This window comes from Tympanuchus pallidicinctus, unplaced genomic scaffold (genome assembly GCF_026119805.1).
Source record: "Tympanuchus pallidicinctus isolate F22 unplaced genomic scaffold, pur_lepc_1.0 scaffold37, whole genome shotgun sequence".
NCBI lineage: Eukaryota > Metazoa > Chordata > Aves > Galliformes > Phasianidae > Tympanuchus > Tympanuchus pallidicinctus.
In genome coordinates this window covers 2,014,013-2,029,243 of record NW_026294755.1, presented here as the reverse complement: position 1 = coordinate 2,029,243, position 15,231 = coordinate 2,014,013, and the positions used below count along the sequence as shown (strand labels likewise).

Below are 15,231 nucleotides of genomic sequence, written 5' to 3'. Positions count from 1 at the left end.
GGAAGAAGAACATACCTGTTTTCTCTCTCTTTGCTTCCACGCAGCCTCTGCATGCCTCCCCATTTTGCTTGCCTTTAATTATCTGCATCTTATCTCAACCCCGGAGCCTTCTCTTCCCATTCAGGTTTCTCACTCCCCTATTTCTTTCAGGACGGCGAGTGAGAGAGTGGTCCCATCAACCTCTGTTGGCTATCAGTCAGAAACCACCACAATGGATAGAAGATTATGATAGGACAGCACATTAGGGGATGGCCCAAATTGACCCTTGGGATATTGCATGACACATCAAATTGTGCGCAGCAATTAAACCGGGGAGAGTAATTCCCAAAGGAGCCACTCCTCAGAAGTGGGCTGTACTGCTAGGATCTGACAAGTGGCCGTCTTCACACCCCTTCCTTTCCCGCTTTACCCTGTACTTATTTTGACACGAGAGTTCTTCTCATCTCTCCTACTCCTATTCCTATTGTAATCTCTATATCACCGACAGTGAGGAGCGACCGAGACTCTGGCGGGTTCTTTTTTGCATATGTGGGACGTTGCACTGGCTTATGGGGCCATTCGGGAGCTCTCCAACAAAGTGCAGTGTCCAGCAGCAAAGGCTGCAGAGGCACTGGCAGCCAAGGAAAGGCACCTGCAGAATAGTCACAGGACACAGCTGGCCATCATCACACAGGTTCTGTCAAAGCCCTGGTTGGCTGCTGGCTTGATGCCATCCAGACTTCACTCCACGTACAACTTTTGTACTCTCAGAGCTGCCACGGACTTAACTAGATCAATCTATGCCCGTGACAAGGCAGGCAGTAGGCCTTTCAGCCCCTGGGTTCAAGTGAACGTTCCTGAGATATCTCACCAATTGCTCAGATCAGCAGTCAGAACCACTTCCCAGAATGACTACAGAGAAACATCTCTCCCCAAAGACATCATGGCACAGGCTCCAGAGGAGAATGGATAACAACACGGGAAATGATTAGGATGCAGTCAAATTTATTGAGGCAAAAGAGAGAAACGATGCCACACATTCAGGAAGCACCACAAACACATGAGAGCCTGCAATGCATGAATCTAATGGGTGAACTGCCATCCATCCATCCGCCCTTTCCACAGCGGGAGAAGGGCCATCAGGTCCTCCCTACGCTGGTGTTGTGGGTCTGACTGCCCAGAGGAGCAGATGGTGATCAGTAATGGCACAGGAAGGAAAGGAGAGAGAGAAAAGGGGGAAGGAAGGAGGACATGGATCACATTTGCAGCGTGATCGAACTAGCTCCATCGTTTGGTCTCAAGTCCCACAAAGATTTTGTGCACCCTGGGGATCTTCCTCCAGGGCCATCAGCAACAGATTTAGCAGGGGAAGAACCGCCTGCCACTGAAGCGGCTGCCAATGCCAGAGAGGCCAAAGCCTCCAGAGGAGATGGGCACGCCCTCAGAGCTGAGGATGCTGCCAACGGCAGCGGAGGTGGAGGAGCCCACGGCGGTGTTCTGCGGGAAGGAGCTGAGGATGGGTCCAGGCAGGGTCACCACCACGGGAGAGGGCTGGATGAAGACGTTGGAGTCCTGGCACTGCCTGACGCAGGGCTCGTTGCAGCTGCTGCCCAGAGGGGTGGGGCCGCAGGGCTGGCAGGGCAGGCGTGGCACGCACTGGTCGTAGCAGGACATGTCTTGTGTCTGGAGGGGCACCTGTTGGCACAGAGGGTCAGGAGGACACAGAAGAGAGAGAGGAGCAGTTTGTCATGCCAGCAGGAGAGAGCCGAGGCACTGTGCTGGCTGGGTAAATGGAGGCTGTGTAAGGAAATCTGTTTTCCAGTTCTTCCCTAAAGCTCCAATGGTACCGCCAGTCGCTACCGAGTTTATGCCTAGCCCGTAGCACAGCTCGTGCAAGACCCAGCATCTCTCCAGCTCGCACGTGCTGCCCCATTCCCCCTAGCACAGTAGGCTGCTTTCCCAAAACGCAACCTTACGTGGAGACACTTGTACGTCCAGAGAAATCCCCAAAGAAGAAGAGGTTGTGAAAGGGCTTTGCACTCACCTCGTTCCCTGGGAGATGGAGGCAAGAGGAGCGAATGACTGAGAGAGGAGATGGCCCCACTTTTATACTGCTTGTGTGCTGCCTGAGGCCAGCAGTCACTCTAAGCAAGCAGTAATTTTCCCAGAGACTCACCTCAAATGCAAATAATCCTTCCTAATGGCAGATTTGCTGGACTTGGTGGTTTTAATTCCCCTGACTCTGCCATTTGATTTCCCCATTCCTGTCATGACTATTTTGCCAAGATAACTTCTTTCAAGTGCTCCGGCGAGAGACCCGAGGAATGGTTGGCAACTGCCTTTGTAGGAAGAGAGCCATCTCCTCACCGCACTACCATCTGCAACTTAGCACCTTCTCATCCTTGCAGACATGCTACATGGTTCTCTCAACTCCCCTCCTCTCACTGAAGTCTGACAGTCACAGCCAATAGTGCAGCAAGCTCAGAACCTCCAGCCACCAAGATTTCTGCCAGGTTAAAGTGTCAGGTGCCCTACACGGGGGAAAGCAAAGCTGCTGGAAATACTCAAAAACAAAAATATGAAGAAATATGAAGCATGTGGAGGATGGAAGCAAGGATGGTAACCTGGGCGGAATAAAGCCACAGTGTCCATGCAGCCCGTGATCAGGTGGGGAAAGCCTAAGGGCTGATAGAATACAATCTGGCAAAGGACATCAAGGGCAACAAAAGAGGCTTCAATTGGAGTCTCCGTGGTTACAGGAAAATAAGAGAACATGTGAGTGTTCTCCTCAAGTAAGTAGGAGACCTGGCTTCTCGGGACAGCAAAAATGCTGAGGTCCTGATTGTCTTCTTTCTTTCTTTAATTTTTTTCTTTCTTCCTTTCTTTCTTTCTTTCTTTCTTTCTTGCTTGCTTGCTTGCTTGTTTGCTTGCTTGCTTCCTTGCTTCCTTGCTTCCTTTCTTCCTTGCTTCCTTCCTTCCTTGCTTCCTTGCTTCCTTGCTTCCTTGCTTTTTGCCTTTCTGCCTTTCTGCCTTTCTTTCTTTCTGCCTTTCTTATCCAGGAAGCGTGGTTTTTAGGAATCGCATGGCTCAGAGGCCAGGCTGAAAAACGGGAGCTATCGAGATGTAATTTTGGGTCAAGGAAAACCTGAGCAAACTGCATATTTCTAACACCTTCAGCTCATTTGTCCCCTGATGAGATGCACGCATGAGTGCTGAGGGAGCTGTCCACTCTTTATCACCAACGTAGGTTGGTGACCGGGAGAAGTGCCTCCAAGAACGGGGGAAGGTGCATATCAGTCCTGTTTAAGAAGACCAAGAAGCAGATGCGAGGGAGCTACTGGACTGTACGTTTCAGTCGTATGGAACTGCTGGAGCAGTGCACCCTGAAAACTGTTTCCTGGCACACGTAGTTAGAAGGCACCGGATGCTGTAATCTGCATGGATTCACCATGGAGAAGTCATGGTCAGATCAAGTTGAAATGTGTCTGCAATGAAATAGAAAGCCTGGTGGACAGGGAAGAGAACAGGATATATTCTTGCTGGAGTTCAGTAAGGCTTCTGGAACTGTCCTCAATAAGATGGCCATAGTGAGGCTGTTGAAGAATAGTGAACAGTGTTCTGAAAGAGGCCTTCTCTGCCTCGTGAAAAAACAGCTCTGTTGGAGAGGCATGTGTCCTCTCGTCAAACAAGTGAAACCTGGTAGATGCCAGAACTGTCAGATGGCTGGGCATGTTTGTGGAATGGATGTGATCAAAAAGGCCATCACCACAAAAGATCTCCCGTGCAAAGTACTTCCCTGCCCTGAGGGCATGGAGGGAGCTGGGATGCGCTCCAAGAGTACCGAGAGAATACCTTGAGATGCCAAGCTACTGAAGAGACTTTCCTGACACTTGGCAATTCTGAATCTGATTTTGGATTGGCTTTGAGCCACCCATTTGGCACCCTGTGTGTGCTGTCTGCCAACCTGAGCACCATGGGGGGATCCTCCGCGCGTAGAGTAACTCCATTCCTAGAGGAGACAGAGCAAGGCGCTGACAAGAAAACCAGCGCAGCCATCTACTCTACAGGAGTGGCCAGATTCCATGGGACTTTTTCTGAAAGCACAAGGCTCGGGAAGGAAATGTTGTTCCACAAAAAAGCTTATGGCATGGGTAGACCGATGACCAAGAAACTGCCACGGGAGTGCATGATGGCCAGTGAACATTTGATCGTGTTCCTAGAAGAGTAAGCTGTGTGCAAAGGCATTTGCAAGCAGCAGAACTGCCCACCTGCCTTTCGAGGGAATGAGCAGCCTGAGGGACAGGCAGGGAGGGAGAAGGACCAAATGGGAATGCAGGCAACAAAGGCTCTGGGTGTCTTGAGAGGGGCTGCACTGGTAGGAGCACATGCCTTCCTTGCTGATAAGGTGGTTACAAATAAGTCATGACATTTCCCCTGAGACACGTACTGTGCCTGTAGCACAGAATGCCTCGGGCACTTGGGATGCATCTGTCACCCCTAGTGACGTGTTTCTGCAAGGAAACTCCTTGTGCCTGTCATCCTGGAACTTGAAAGGTGTCCGCGCAGCCAATTTGTGAAGGTCGGAAAGAAGGAAATGAAATGTCAGGGTTGACAGAAACAAAAACCCAACCTGTGCCATTAGGAGGGAGAATTTACATTTGAGGTGAGTCTCTGGGAAAATTACAGTGTGCGTAAAGAGACGGTGGGCCTGGGGCAGTGCTGGAGTGGTATAAAAGCAGGCCCAACTCCTCTCTCAGTCATTCGCTCCTCTTGCCTCCATCTCCCAGGGAACGAGGTGAGTGCAAAGCCCTTTCACAACCTCTTCTTCTTTGGGGATTTCTCTGGACGTACAAGTGTCTCCACGTAAGGTTGCGTTTTGGGAAAGCAGCCTACTGTGCTAGGGGGAATGGGGCAGCACGTGCGAGCTGGAGAGATGCTGGGTCTTGCACGAGCTGTGCTACGGGCTAGGCATAAACTCGGTGGCGATTGGCGGTACCATTGGAGCTTTAGGGAAGAACTGGAAAACAGATTTCCTTACACAGCCTCCATTTACCCAGCCAGCACAGTGCCTCGGCTCTCTCCTGCTGGCATGACAAACTGCTCCTCTCTCTCTTCTGTGTCCTCCTGACCCTCTGTGCCAACAGGTGCCCCTCCAGACACAAGACATGTCCTGCTACGACCAGTGCCTGCCACGCCTGCCCTGCCAGCCCTGCGGCCCCACCCCTCTGGGCAGCAGCTGCAACGAGCCCTGCGTCAGGCAGTGCCAGGACTCCAACGTCTTCATCCAGCCCTCTCCCGTGGTGGTGACCCTGCCCGGACCCATCCTCAGCTCCTTCCCGCAGAACACCGCCGTGGGCTCCTCCACCTCCGCTGCCGTGGGCAGCATCCTCAGCTCTGAGGGCGTGCCCATCTCCTCTGGAGGCTTTGGCCTCTCTGGCATTGGCAGCCGCTTCAGTGGCAGGCGGTTCTTCCCCTGCTAAAGCTGCTGGCAGCGGCCCTGGAAAAAGACCTCCCAGGACCCAGAATTTATTCACAGATCTGCACTGGACCATCAGGATCTTGTTTTCGTAGGCTACAGGCAATGCTAACACTCTTGCAAATGAACAGATCCACCATGGACGCTCCGGAAGCATTGTCCATGTTTGCCTTTCCCCTCTTCCACTCTCTCCTTTGCCTCAAGATGCCTTGTTTGTCACTTACGCCCCTCTGGTCTGTCAACCCCAGGAATCAAGCTTGGGGAGGACAGGATGGCCCTTCTTCCTCTGCCAAAAAGGCAGATGGACAGCAGGTGGGACATCCACCATGGCCACACAGTGCCGACTCTGTCCCTGCTTATTCCTGAATGTTGGCCACCCCTTGGAGCAATTTTGTTCCCCTCTTTTCTCTCAATAAAATTGTGCCGCATCTCAGTCTGTGCCTCTGCATCACCACTCTACTCTGCAAACACTCCAGGTGACAGCAGGACATCATCAGCTGCTCTGGAGACTTCCGAGATCGTGTGAGGCACGTGGCGACCCTTTCCCCACCAGGACTAAGCTGGAACAGTGAGCAGTTGGCTCCCATGGGAGAGAACTGCCACTACCACTTGACAAAAGCGTCCACGAGTCCCACACTTTCCCTGCCCTTCAGCTCAAGCTGTGCTGCCTCTCTGTCACAGAATCATAGAATCACAGAATGGCTTGGGTCACAAGGATCCACACAGATCAGCGCGTTCTGCAGCCCTGCCCCAGGCAGGGCCACCAACCTCCAGATCTGGGACTAGAACAGGTTGCCCATGGGCCCATCCAACCTGGTCTTGAGCACCTCCAGGAATGGAGCATCCCCTGGCAACCTGTTACAGCACCTCATCACTCTCTCGGAAAGAGAGAACTTCCCCTTGACATCCAATGAAAGCCTTCCCTCCTTGAGCTTATAACTATTCCCCCTTTTCCTATCACAGTCTACCCTTGTAAAAAGGTGATTCCCCTCCTGTTTATAATTCCCCTTTTTAAATACTGGAAGACTGCAATGAGGTCTTCTCACTGCCTCTTCCTCTTCAGGCTGAACAAGCCCAGCATCCTCAGCCTGTCTCCGAGTTGCTCCAGTCCTCTAATCATCTTTGGGGCCCTTCTCTGGATCCTCTCCAACAGCTCCACACCTTTCCTGTATTGGGAGCCCCAGCATTGGACACAGGTCTCCACGTGGGGTCTTACAAGGGCAGAGTAGAGAGGAACAACCATCTCACCATCCATGCTGGCCACCCCTCTTCTGATGGAGTCTAGGATACCATTGGCCTTCCAAGCTGCAAGAGCACACTCATGGTTCATGTTTACGTTTTCATCCACCAGGACACCCAGGACCTTCTCCACAGGGCTACTCTCAAAGAGTTCTTCTCCCACTCTCTACACGTAATTGGGGTTACCCAGACCCACACGCAAGACCTTGCACTCTGCTGTGTTGAACCTCATTACGTTCACACGGGCAACCTGCTGAGTTTGTCAAAATCCCTCTGCATGGCTTCCCTTCCTTCTATCACGTCAGCTACACCACTCAGCTTTGTGTCATTGGCAAACTTGCTGAGGGTACACTTGAGCCCATCGTCAAGGTCATCGATGAAGATGTGAAGGAGTGCCAGAACCAACACAGGCCCCTGGGGAACACTGCTCATAATCAGCCTCCCCCTGGATATAGTGCCATTCACCACACCCCTCTGTCTTTGGCCTACCAACCAATTACCTTACCCACTGAATAGTCCACCCCACAAGACCGTATCTCTCCCATTCAGGCACAAGGATATGGAGGGGGGACCACGTCAAAGGCCTTGCCCAAACCCACGTAGATGGCATTGGCCACTCTCCCTTTCTTCACCAATGACATCACTCCATCACAGAAGGCCACCAGACTGCTAAGACAAAACCTTCTTCCGGCAAAGCCATGATGGCTATCTGCCATCACCCACTCATCCCTCTTGTGCCTTCTTCATGTTCACGTCTTCTAGGAGGATCTGTTCCACGATCTTCCCAGGCACAGCGGTGAGACTCACCGGCCACCGTTCCTCGGGTCCTCCTTCCTCCCATTCTTGTGAGTCAGAGTCTTGGACACTTTCCTCAGCAACCTTCTGAGGGGAATCTGCTTTAGCAAGGGGCTTGGAAACGCATGATTTCCAGATGTAGTACCAACCTCTGAAAATCTGTGAATCTGTGACCGATATCATACCACTGCATCTTGCAGAGCATTGCAGGCACAGCATCAAGGTTCTCTCCAATCTCAGATCAAAGCCCGTATGCTGGGGGATGGCAAGCAGTGGGGAGGAGGCCTCAACAGGGCAGCTGGCGCCAAAAGATCCAAGGCCAATTCCAGGCCATGGCACATTACACTGAGCAAGAAAGGCTGAGCAAAGAGGAGGAGGACAGGAGAGTCCTCTTGCAAAAACATCTGCCCTCTCCTACCACTCCTAAGGAATTGGATGCCGTGCATCCCCAGACATGCCTGACTATCACTTCCTGATGGGAAGAAGAACATACCTGTTTTCTCTCTCTTTGCTTCCACGCAGCCTCTGCATGCCTCCCCATTTTGCTTGCCTTTAATTATCTGCATCTTATCTCAACCCCGGAGCCTTCTCTTCCCATTCAGGTTTCTCACTCCCCTATTTCTTTCAGGACGGCGAGTGAGAGAGTGGTCCCATCAACCTCTGTTGGCTATCAGTCAGAAACCACCACAATGGATAGAAGATTATGATAGGACAGCACATTAGGGGATGGCCCAAATTGACCCTTGGGATATTGCATGACACATCAAATTGTGCGCAGCAATTAAACCGGGGAGAGTAATTCCCAAAGGAGCCACTCCTCAGAAGTGGGCTGTACTGCTAGGATCTGACAAGTGGCCGTCTTCACACCCCTTCCTTTCCCGCTTTACCCTGTACTTATTTTGACACGAGAGTTCTTCTCATCTCTCCTACTCCTATTCCTATTGTAATCTCTATATCACCGACAGTGAGGAGCGACCGAGACTCTGGCGGGTTCTTTTTTGCATATGTGGGACGTTGCACTGGCTTATGGGGCCATTCGGGAGCTCTCCAACAAAGTGCAGTGTCCAGCAGCAAAGGCTGCAGAGGCACTGGCAGCCAAGGAAAGGCACCTGCAGAATAGTCACAGGACACAGCTGGCCATCATCACACAGGTTCTGTCAAAGCCCTGGTTGGCTGCTGGCTTGATGCCATCCAGACTTCACTCCACGTACAACTTTTGTACTCTCAGAGCTGCCACGGACTTAACTAGATCAATCTATGCCCGTGACAAGGCAGGCAGTAGGCCTTTCAGCCCCTGGGTTCAAGTGAACGTTCCTGAGATATCTCACCAATTGCTCAGATCAGCAGTCAGAACCACTTCCCAGAATGACTACAGAGAAACATCTCTCCCCAAAGACATCATGGCACAGGCTCCAGAGGAGAATGGATAACAACACGGGCAATGATTAGGATGCAGTCAAATTTATTGAGGCAAAAGAGAGAAACGATGCCACACATTCAGGAAGCACCACAAACACATGAGAGCCTGCAATGCATGAATCTAATGGGTGAACTGCCATCCATCCATCCGCCCTTTCCACAGCGGGAGAAGGGCCATCAGGTCCTCCCTACGCTGGTGTTGTGGGTCTGACTGCCCAGAGGAGCAGATGGTGATCAGTAATGGCACAGGAAGGAAAGGAGAGAGAGAAAAGGGGGAAGGAAGGAGGACATGGATCACATTTGCAGCGTGATCGAACTAGCTCCATCGTTTGGTCTCAAGTCCCACAAAGATTTTGTGCACCCTGGGGATCTTCCTCCAGGGCCATCAGCAACAGATTTAGCAGGGGAAGAACCGCCTGCCACTGAAGCGGCTGCCAATGCCAGAGAGGCCAAAGCCTCCAGAGGAGATGGGCACGCCCTCAGAGCTGAGGATGCTGCCAACGGCAGCGGAGGTGGAGGAGCCCACGGCGGTGTTCTGCGGGAAGGAGCTGAGGATGGGTCCGGGCAGGGTCACCACCACGGGAGAGGGCTGGATGAAGACGTTGGAGTCCTGGCACTGCCTGACGCAGGGCTCGTTGCAGCTGCTGCCCAGAGGGGTGGGGCCGCAGGGCTGGCAGGGCAGGCGTGGCACGCACTGGTCGTAGCAGGACATGTCTTGTGTCTGGAGGGGCACCTGTTGGCACAGAGGGTCAGGAGGACACAGAAGAGAGAGAGGAGCAGTTTGTCATGCCAGCAGGAGAGAGCCGAGGCACTGTGCTGGCTGGGTAAATGGAGGCTGTGTAAGGAAATCTGTTTTCCAGTTCTTCCCTAAAGCTCCAATGGTACCGCCAATCGCTACCGAGTTTATGCCTAGCCCGTAGCACAGCTCGTGCAAGACCCAGCATCTCTCCAGCTCGCACGTGCTGCCCCATTCCCCCTAGCACAGTAGGCTGCTTTCCCAAAACGCAACCTTACGTGGAGACACTTGTACGTCCAGAGAAATCCCCAAAGAAGAAGAGGTTGTGAAAGGGCTTTGCACTCACCTCGTTCCCTGGGAGATGGAGGCAAGAGGAGCGAATGACTGAGAGAGGAGATGGCCCCACTTTTATACTGCTTGTGTGCTGCCTGAGGCCAGCAGTCACTCTAAGCAAGCAGTAATTTTCCCAGAGACTCACCTCAAATGCAAATAATCCTTCCTAATGGCAGATTTGCTGGACTTGGTGGTTTTAATTCCCCTGACTCTGCCATTTGATTTCCCCATTCCTGTCATGACTGTTTTGCCAAGATAACTTCTTTCAAGTGCTCCGGCGAGAGACCCGAGGAATGGTTGGCAACTGCCTTTGTAGGAAGAGAGCCATCTCCTCACCGCACTACCATCTGCAACTTAGCACCTTCTCATCCTTGCAGACATGCTACATGGTTCTCTCAACTCCCCTCCTCTCACTGAAGTCTGACAGTCACAGCCAATAGTGCAGCAAGCTCAGAACCTCCAGCCACCAAGATTTCTGCCAGGTTAAAGTGTCAGGTGCCCTACACGGGGGAAAGCAAAGCTGCTGGAAATACTCAAAAACAAAAATATGAAGAAATATGAAGCATGTGGAGGATGGAAGCAAGGATGGTAACCTGGGCGGAATAAAGCCACAGTGTCCATGCAGCCCGTGATCAGGTGGGGAAAGCCTAAGGGCTGATAGAATACAATCTGGCAAAGGACATCAAGGGCAACAAAAGAGGCTTCAATTGGAGTCTCCGTGGTTACAGGAAAATAAGAGAACATGTGAGTGTTCTCCTCAAGTAAGTAGGAGACCTGGCTTCTCGGGACAGCAAAAATGCTGAGGTCCTGATTGTCTTCTTTCTTTCTTTAATTTTTTTCTTTCTTCCTTTCTTTCTTTCTTTTTTCTTTCTTTCTTTCTTCCTTCCTTTCTTTCTTTCTTTCTTTCTTTCTTTCTTTCTTTCTTTCATCTTTCTTTCTTTCTTTCTTTCTTTCTTTCTTTCTTCTTTCTTTCTTTCTTCTTTCTTTCTTTCTTTCTTTCTTCCTTTCTTTCTTTCTTTCTTTCTTTCTTTCTTTCTTTCTTTCTTTCTTTCTTTCTTTCTTTCTTTCTTTCTTTCTTTCTTTCTTCCTTTCTTCCTTTCTTCCTTTCTTCCTTTCTTCCTTTCTTCCTTTCTTCCTTTCTTCCTTTCTTCCTTTCTTCCTTTCTTCCTTTCTTCTTTTCTTCCTTCCTTCCATCCTTCCTTCCTTTCTTCCTTTCTTCCTTTCTTTCTTCCTTTCTTTCTTTCTTCTTTTCTTCCTTTCTTCCTTCCTTCCTTCCTTCCTTCCTTCCTTCCTTCCTTCCTTCCTTCCTTCCTTCCTTCCTTCCTTCCTTCCTTCCTTCCTTCCTTCCTTCCTTCCTTCCTTCCTTCCTTCCTTCCTTCCTTCCTTCCTTCCTTCCTTCCTTCCTTCCTTCCTTCCTTCCTTCCTTCCTTCCTTCCTTCCTTCCTTCCTTCCTTCCTTCCTTCCTTCCTTCCTACCTTCCTTCCTTCCTTCCTCCTTCCTTCCTTCCTTCCTTCCTTCCTTCCTTCCTTCCTTCCTTCCTTCCTTCCTTCCTTCCTTCCTTCCTTCCTTCCTTCCTTCCTTCCTTCCTTCCTTCCTTCCTTCCTTCCTTCCTTCCTTCCTTCCTTCCTTTCCTTTCTTTCTTTCTTCCTTTCCTTTCTTTCTTTCTTTCTTTCTTTCTTTCTTTCTCTTTCTTTCTTTCTTTCTTTCTTTCTTTCTTTCTTTCTTTCTTCTTTCTTTCTTTCTTTCTTTCTTTCTTTCTTTCTTTCTTTCTTTCTTTCTTTCTTTCTTTCTCTCTTTCTCTCTTTCTCTCTTTCTTTCTTCCTTTCTTTCTTCCTTTCTTCCTTTCTTCCTTTCTTCCTTTCTTCCTTTCTTCCTTTCTTCCTTTCTTTCTTCCTTTCTTTCTTTCTTCCTTTCTTCCTTTCTTCCTTTCTTCCTTTCTTCCTTTCTTCCTTTCTTCCTTTCTTTCTGCCTTTCTGCCTTTCTTCCTTTCTTTCTGCCTTTCTTCCTTTCTGCCTTTCTTCCTTTCTTTCCTTCTTATCCAGGAAGCGTGGTTTTTAGGAATCGCATGGCTCAGAGGCCAGGCTGAAAAACGGGAGCTATCGAGATGTAATTTTGGGTCAAGGAAAACCTGAGCAAACTGCATATTTCTAACACCTTCAGCTCATTTGTCCCCTGATGAGATGCACTCATGAGTGCTGAGGGAGCTGTCCACTCTTTATCACCAACGTAGGTTGGTGACCGGGAGAAGTGCCTCCAAGAACGGGGGAAGGTGCATATCAGTCCTGTTTAAGAAGACCAAGAAGCAGATGCGAGGGAGCTACTGGACTGTACGTTTCAGTCGTATGGAACTGCTGGAGCAGTGCACCCTGAAAACTGTTTCCTGGCACACGTAGTTAGAAGGCACCGGATGCTGTAATCTGCATGGATTCACCATGGAGAAGTCATGGTCAGATCAAGTTGAAATGTGTCTGCAATGAAATAGAAAGCCTGGTGGACAGGGAAGAGAACAGGATATATTCTTGCTGGAGTTCAGTAAGGCTTCTGGAACTGTCCTCAATAAGATGGCCATAGTGAGGCTGTTGAAGAATAGTGAACAGTGTTCTGAAAGAGGCCTTCTCTGCCTCGTGAAAAAACAGCTCTGTTGGAGAGGCATGTGTCCTCTCGTCAAACAAGTGAAACCTGGTAGATGCCAGAACTGTCAGATGGCTGGGCATGTTTGTGGAATGGATGTGATCAAAAAGGCCATCACCACAAAAGATCTCCCGTGCAAAGTACTTCCCTGCCCTGAGGGCATGGAGGGAGCTGGGATGCGCTCCAAGAGTACCGAGAGAATACCTTGAGATGCCAAGCTACTGAAGAGACTTTCCTGACACTTGGCAATTCTGAATCTGATTTTGGATTGGCTTTGAGCCACCCATTTGGCACCCTGTGTGTGCTGTCTGCCAACCTGAGCACCATGGGGGGATCCTCCGCGCGTAGAGTAACTCCATTCCTAGAGGAGACAGAGCAAGGCGCTGACAAGAAAACCAGCGCAGCCATCTACTCTACAGGAGTGGCCAGATTCCATGGGACTTTTTCTGAAAGCACAAGGCTCGGGAAGGAAATGTTGTTCCACAAAAAAGCTTATGGCATGGGTAGACCGATGACCAAGAAACTGCCACGGGAGTGCATGATGGCCAGTGAACATTTGATCGTGTTCCTAGAAGAGTAAGCTGTGTGCAAAGGCATTTGCAAGCAGCAGAACTGCCCACCTGCCTTTCGAGGGAATGAGCAGCCTGAGGGACAGGCAGGGAGGGAGAAGGACCAAATGGGAATGCAGGCAACAAAGGCTCTGGGTGTCTTGAGAGGGGCTGCACTGGTAGGAGCACATGCCTTCCTTGCTGATAAGGTGGTTACAAATAAGTCATGACATTTCCCCTGAGACACGTACTGTGCCTGTAGCACAGAATGCCTCGGGCACTTGGGATGCATCTGTCACCCCTAGTGACGTGTTTCTGCAAGGAAACTCCTTGTGCCTGTCATCCTGGAACTTGAAAGGTGTCCGCGCAGCCAATTTGTGAAGGTCGGAAAGAAGGAAATGAAATGTCAGGGTTGACAGAAACAAAAACCCAACCTGTGCCATTAGGAGGGAGAATTTACATTTGAGGTGAGTCTCTGGGAAAATTACAGTGTGCGTAAAGAGACGGTGGGCCTGGGGCAGTGCTGGAGTGGTATAAAAGCAGGCCCAACTCCTCTCTCAGTCATTCGCTCCTCTTGCCTCCATCTCCCAGGGAACGAGGTGAGTGCAAAGCCCTTTCACAACCTCTTCTTCTTTGGGGATTTCTCTGGACGTACAAGTGTCTCCACGTAAGGTTGCGTTTTGGGAAAGCAGCCTACTGTGCTAGGGGGAATGGGGCAGCACGTGCGAGCTGGAGAGATGCTGGGTCTTGCACGAGCTGTGCTACGGGCTAGGCATAAACTCGGTGGCGATTGGCGGTACCATTGGAGCTTTAGGGAAGAACTGGAAAACAGATTTCCTTACACAGCCTCCATTTACCCAGCCAGCACAGTGCCTCGGCTCTCTCCTGCTGGCATGACAAACTGCTCCTCTCTCTCTTCTGTGTCCTCCTGACCCTCTGTGCCAACAGGTGCCCCTCCAGACACAAGACATGTCCTGCTACGACCAGTGCGTGCCACGCCTGCCCTGCCAGCCCTGCGGCCCCACCCCTCTGGGCAGCAGCTGCAACGAGCCCTGCGTCAGGCAGTGCCAGGACTCCAACGTCTTCATCCAGCCCTCTCCCGTGGTGGTGACCCTGCCCGGACCCATCCTCAGCTCCTTCCCGCAGAACACCGCCGTGGGCTCCTCCACCTCCGCTGCCGTGGGCAGCATCCTCAGCTCTGAGGGCGTGCCCATCTCCTCTGGAGGCTTTGGCCTCTCTGGCATTGGCAGCCGCTTCAGTGGCAGGCGGTTCTTCCCCTGCTAAAGCTGCTGGCAGCGGCCCTGGAAAAAGACCTCCCAGGACCCAGAATTTATTCACAGATCTGCACTGGACCATCAGGATCTTGTTTTCGTAGGCTACAGGCAATGCTAACACTCTTGCAAATGAACAGATCCACCATGGACGCTCCGGAAGCATTGTCCATGTTTGCCTTTCCCCTCTTCCACTCTCTCCTTTGCCTCAAGATGCCTTGTTTGTCACTTACGCCCCTCTGGTCTGTCAACCCCAGGAATCAAGCTTGGGGAGGACAGGATGGCCCTTCTTCCTCTGCCAAAAAGGCAGATGGACAGCAGGTGGGACATCCACCATGGCCACACAGTGCCGACTCTGTCCCTGCTTATTCCTGAATGTTGGCCACCCCTTGGAGCAACTTTGTTCCCCTCTTTTCTCTCAATAAAATTGTGCCGCATCTCAGTCTGTGCCTCTGCATCACCACTCTACTCTGCAAACACTCCAGGTGACAGCAGGACATCATCAGCTGCTCTGGAGACTTCCGAGATCGTGTGAGGCACGTGGCGACCCTTTCCCCACCAGGACTAAGCTGGAACAGTGAGCAGTTGGCTCCCATGGGAGAGAACTGCCACTACCACTTGACAAAAGCGTCCACGAGTCCCACACTTTCCCTGCCCTTCAGCTCAAGCTGTGCTGCCTCTCTGTCACAGAATCAAAGAATCACAGAATGGCTTGGGTCACAAGGATCCACACAGATCAGCGCGTTCTGCAGCCCTGCCCCAGGCAGGGCCACCAACCTCCAGATCTGGGACTAGAACAGGTTG

At 51.1% G+C, this 15,231-nt stretch overlaps 5 protein-coding genes across 5 annotated transcripts in view; 2 read left to right on the top strand and 3 right to left on the bottom strand.

The window, feature by feature from the left end:
* GOSR2 (golgi SNAP receptor complex member 2) overlaps nt 1-15,231 on the bottom strand; it is a 156,900-nt gene that overhangs the window by 99,644 nt on the left and 42,025 nt on the right. The window lies entirely within an intron of this gene.
* LOC128088769 (feather keratin 1-like) lies at nt 1,323-2,250 on the bottom strand. The gene is made up of 3 exons (XM_052699559.1): nt 2,221-2,250; nt 2,024-2,176; nt 1,323-1,674 (listed from the first exon to the last, which is right to left on the bottom strand). The coding sequence occupies exons 1-3, from the start codon at nt 2,248-2,250 to the stop codon at nt 1,339-1,341; spliced, it is 519 nt and encodes a 172-aa protein (XP_052555519.1). The 3' UTR covers nt 1,323-1,338.
* LOC128088768 (uncharacterized) lies at nt 4,139-5,888 on the top strand. Its single transcript, XM_052699558.1, has 4 exons — nt 4,139-4,203; nt 4,498-4,558; nt 4,622-4,774; nt 5,124-5,888. Exons 1-4 carry the CDS (start codon nt 4,139-4,141, stop codon nt 5,457-5,459), a joined length of 615 nt encoding a protein of 204 aa, XP_052555518.1. The 3' UTR covers nt 5,460-5,888.
* On the bottom strand, nt 9,027-10,217 carry LOC128088767 (feather keratin 1-like). The gene is made up of 3 exons (XM_052699557.1): nt 10,188-10,217; nt 9,991-10,143; nt 9,027-9,641 (listed from the first exon to the last, which is right to left on the bottom strand). Exons 1-3 carry the CDS (start codon nt 10,215-10,217, stop codon nt 9,306-9,308), a joined length of 519 nt encoding a protein of 172 aa, XP_052555517.1. The 3' UTR covers nt 9,027-9,305.
* On the top strand, nt 13,120-14,775 carry LOC128088766 (uncharacterized). Its single transcript, XM_052699555.1, has 4 exons — nt 13,120-13,184; nt 13,479-13,539; nt 13,603-13,755; nt 14,105-14,775. Exons 1-4 carry the CDS (start codon nt 13,120-13,122, stop codon nt 14,438-14,440), a joined length of 615 nt encoding a protein of 204 aa, XP_052555515.1. The 3' UTR covers nt 14,441-14,775.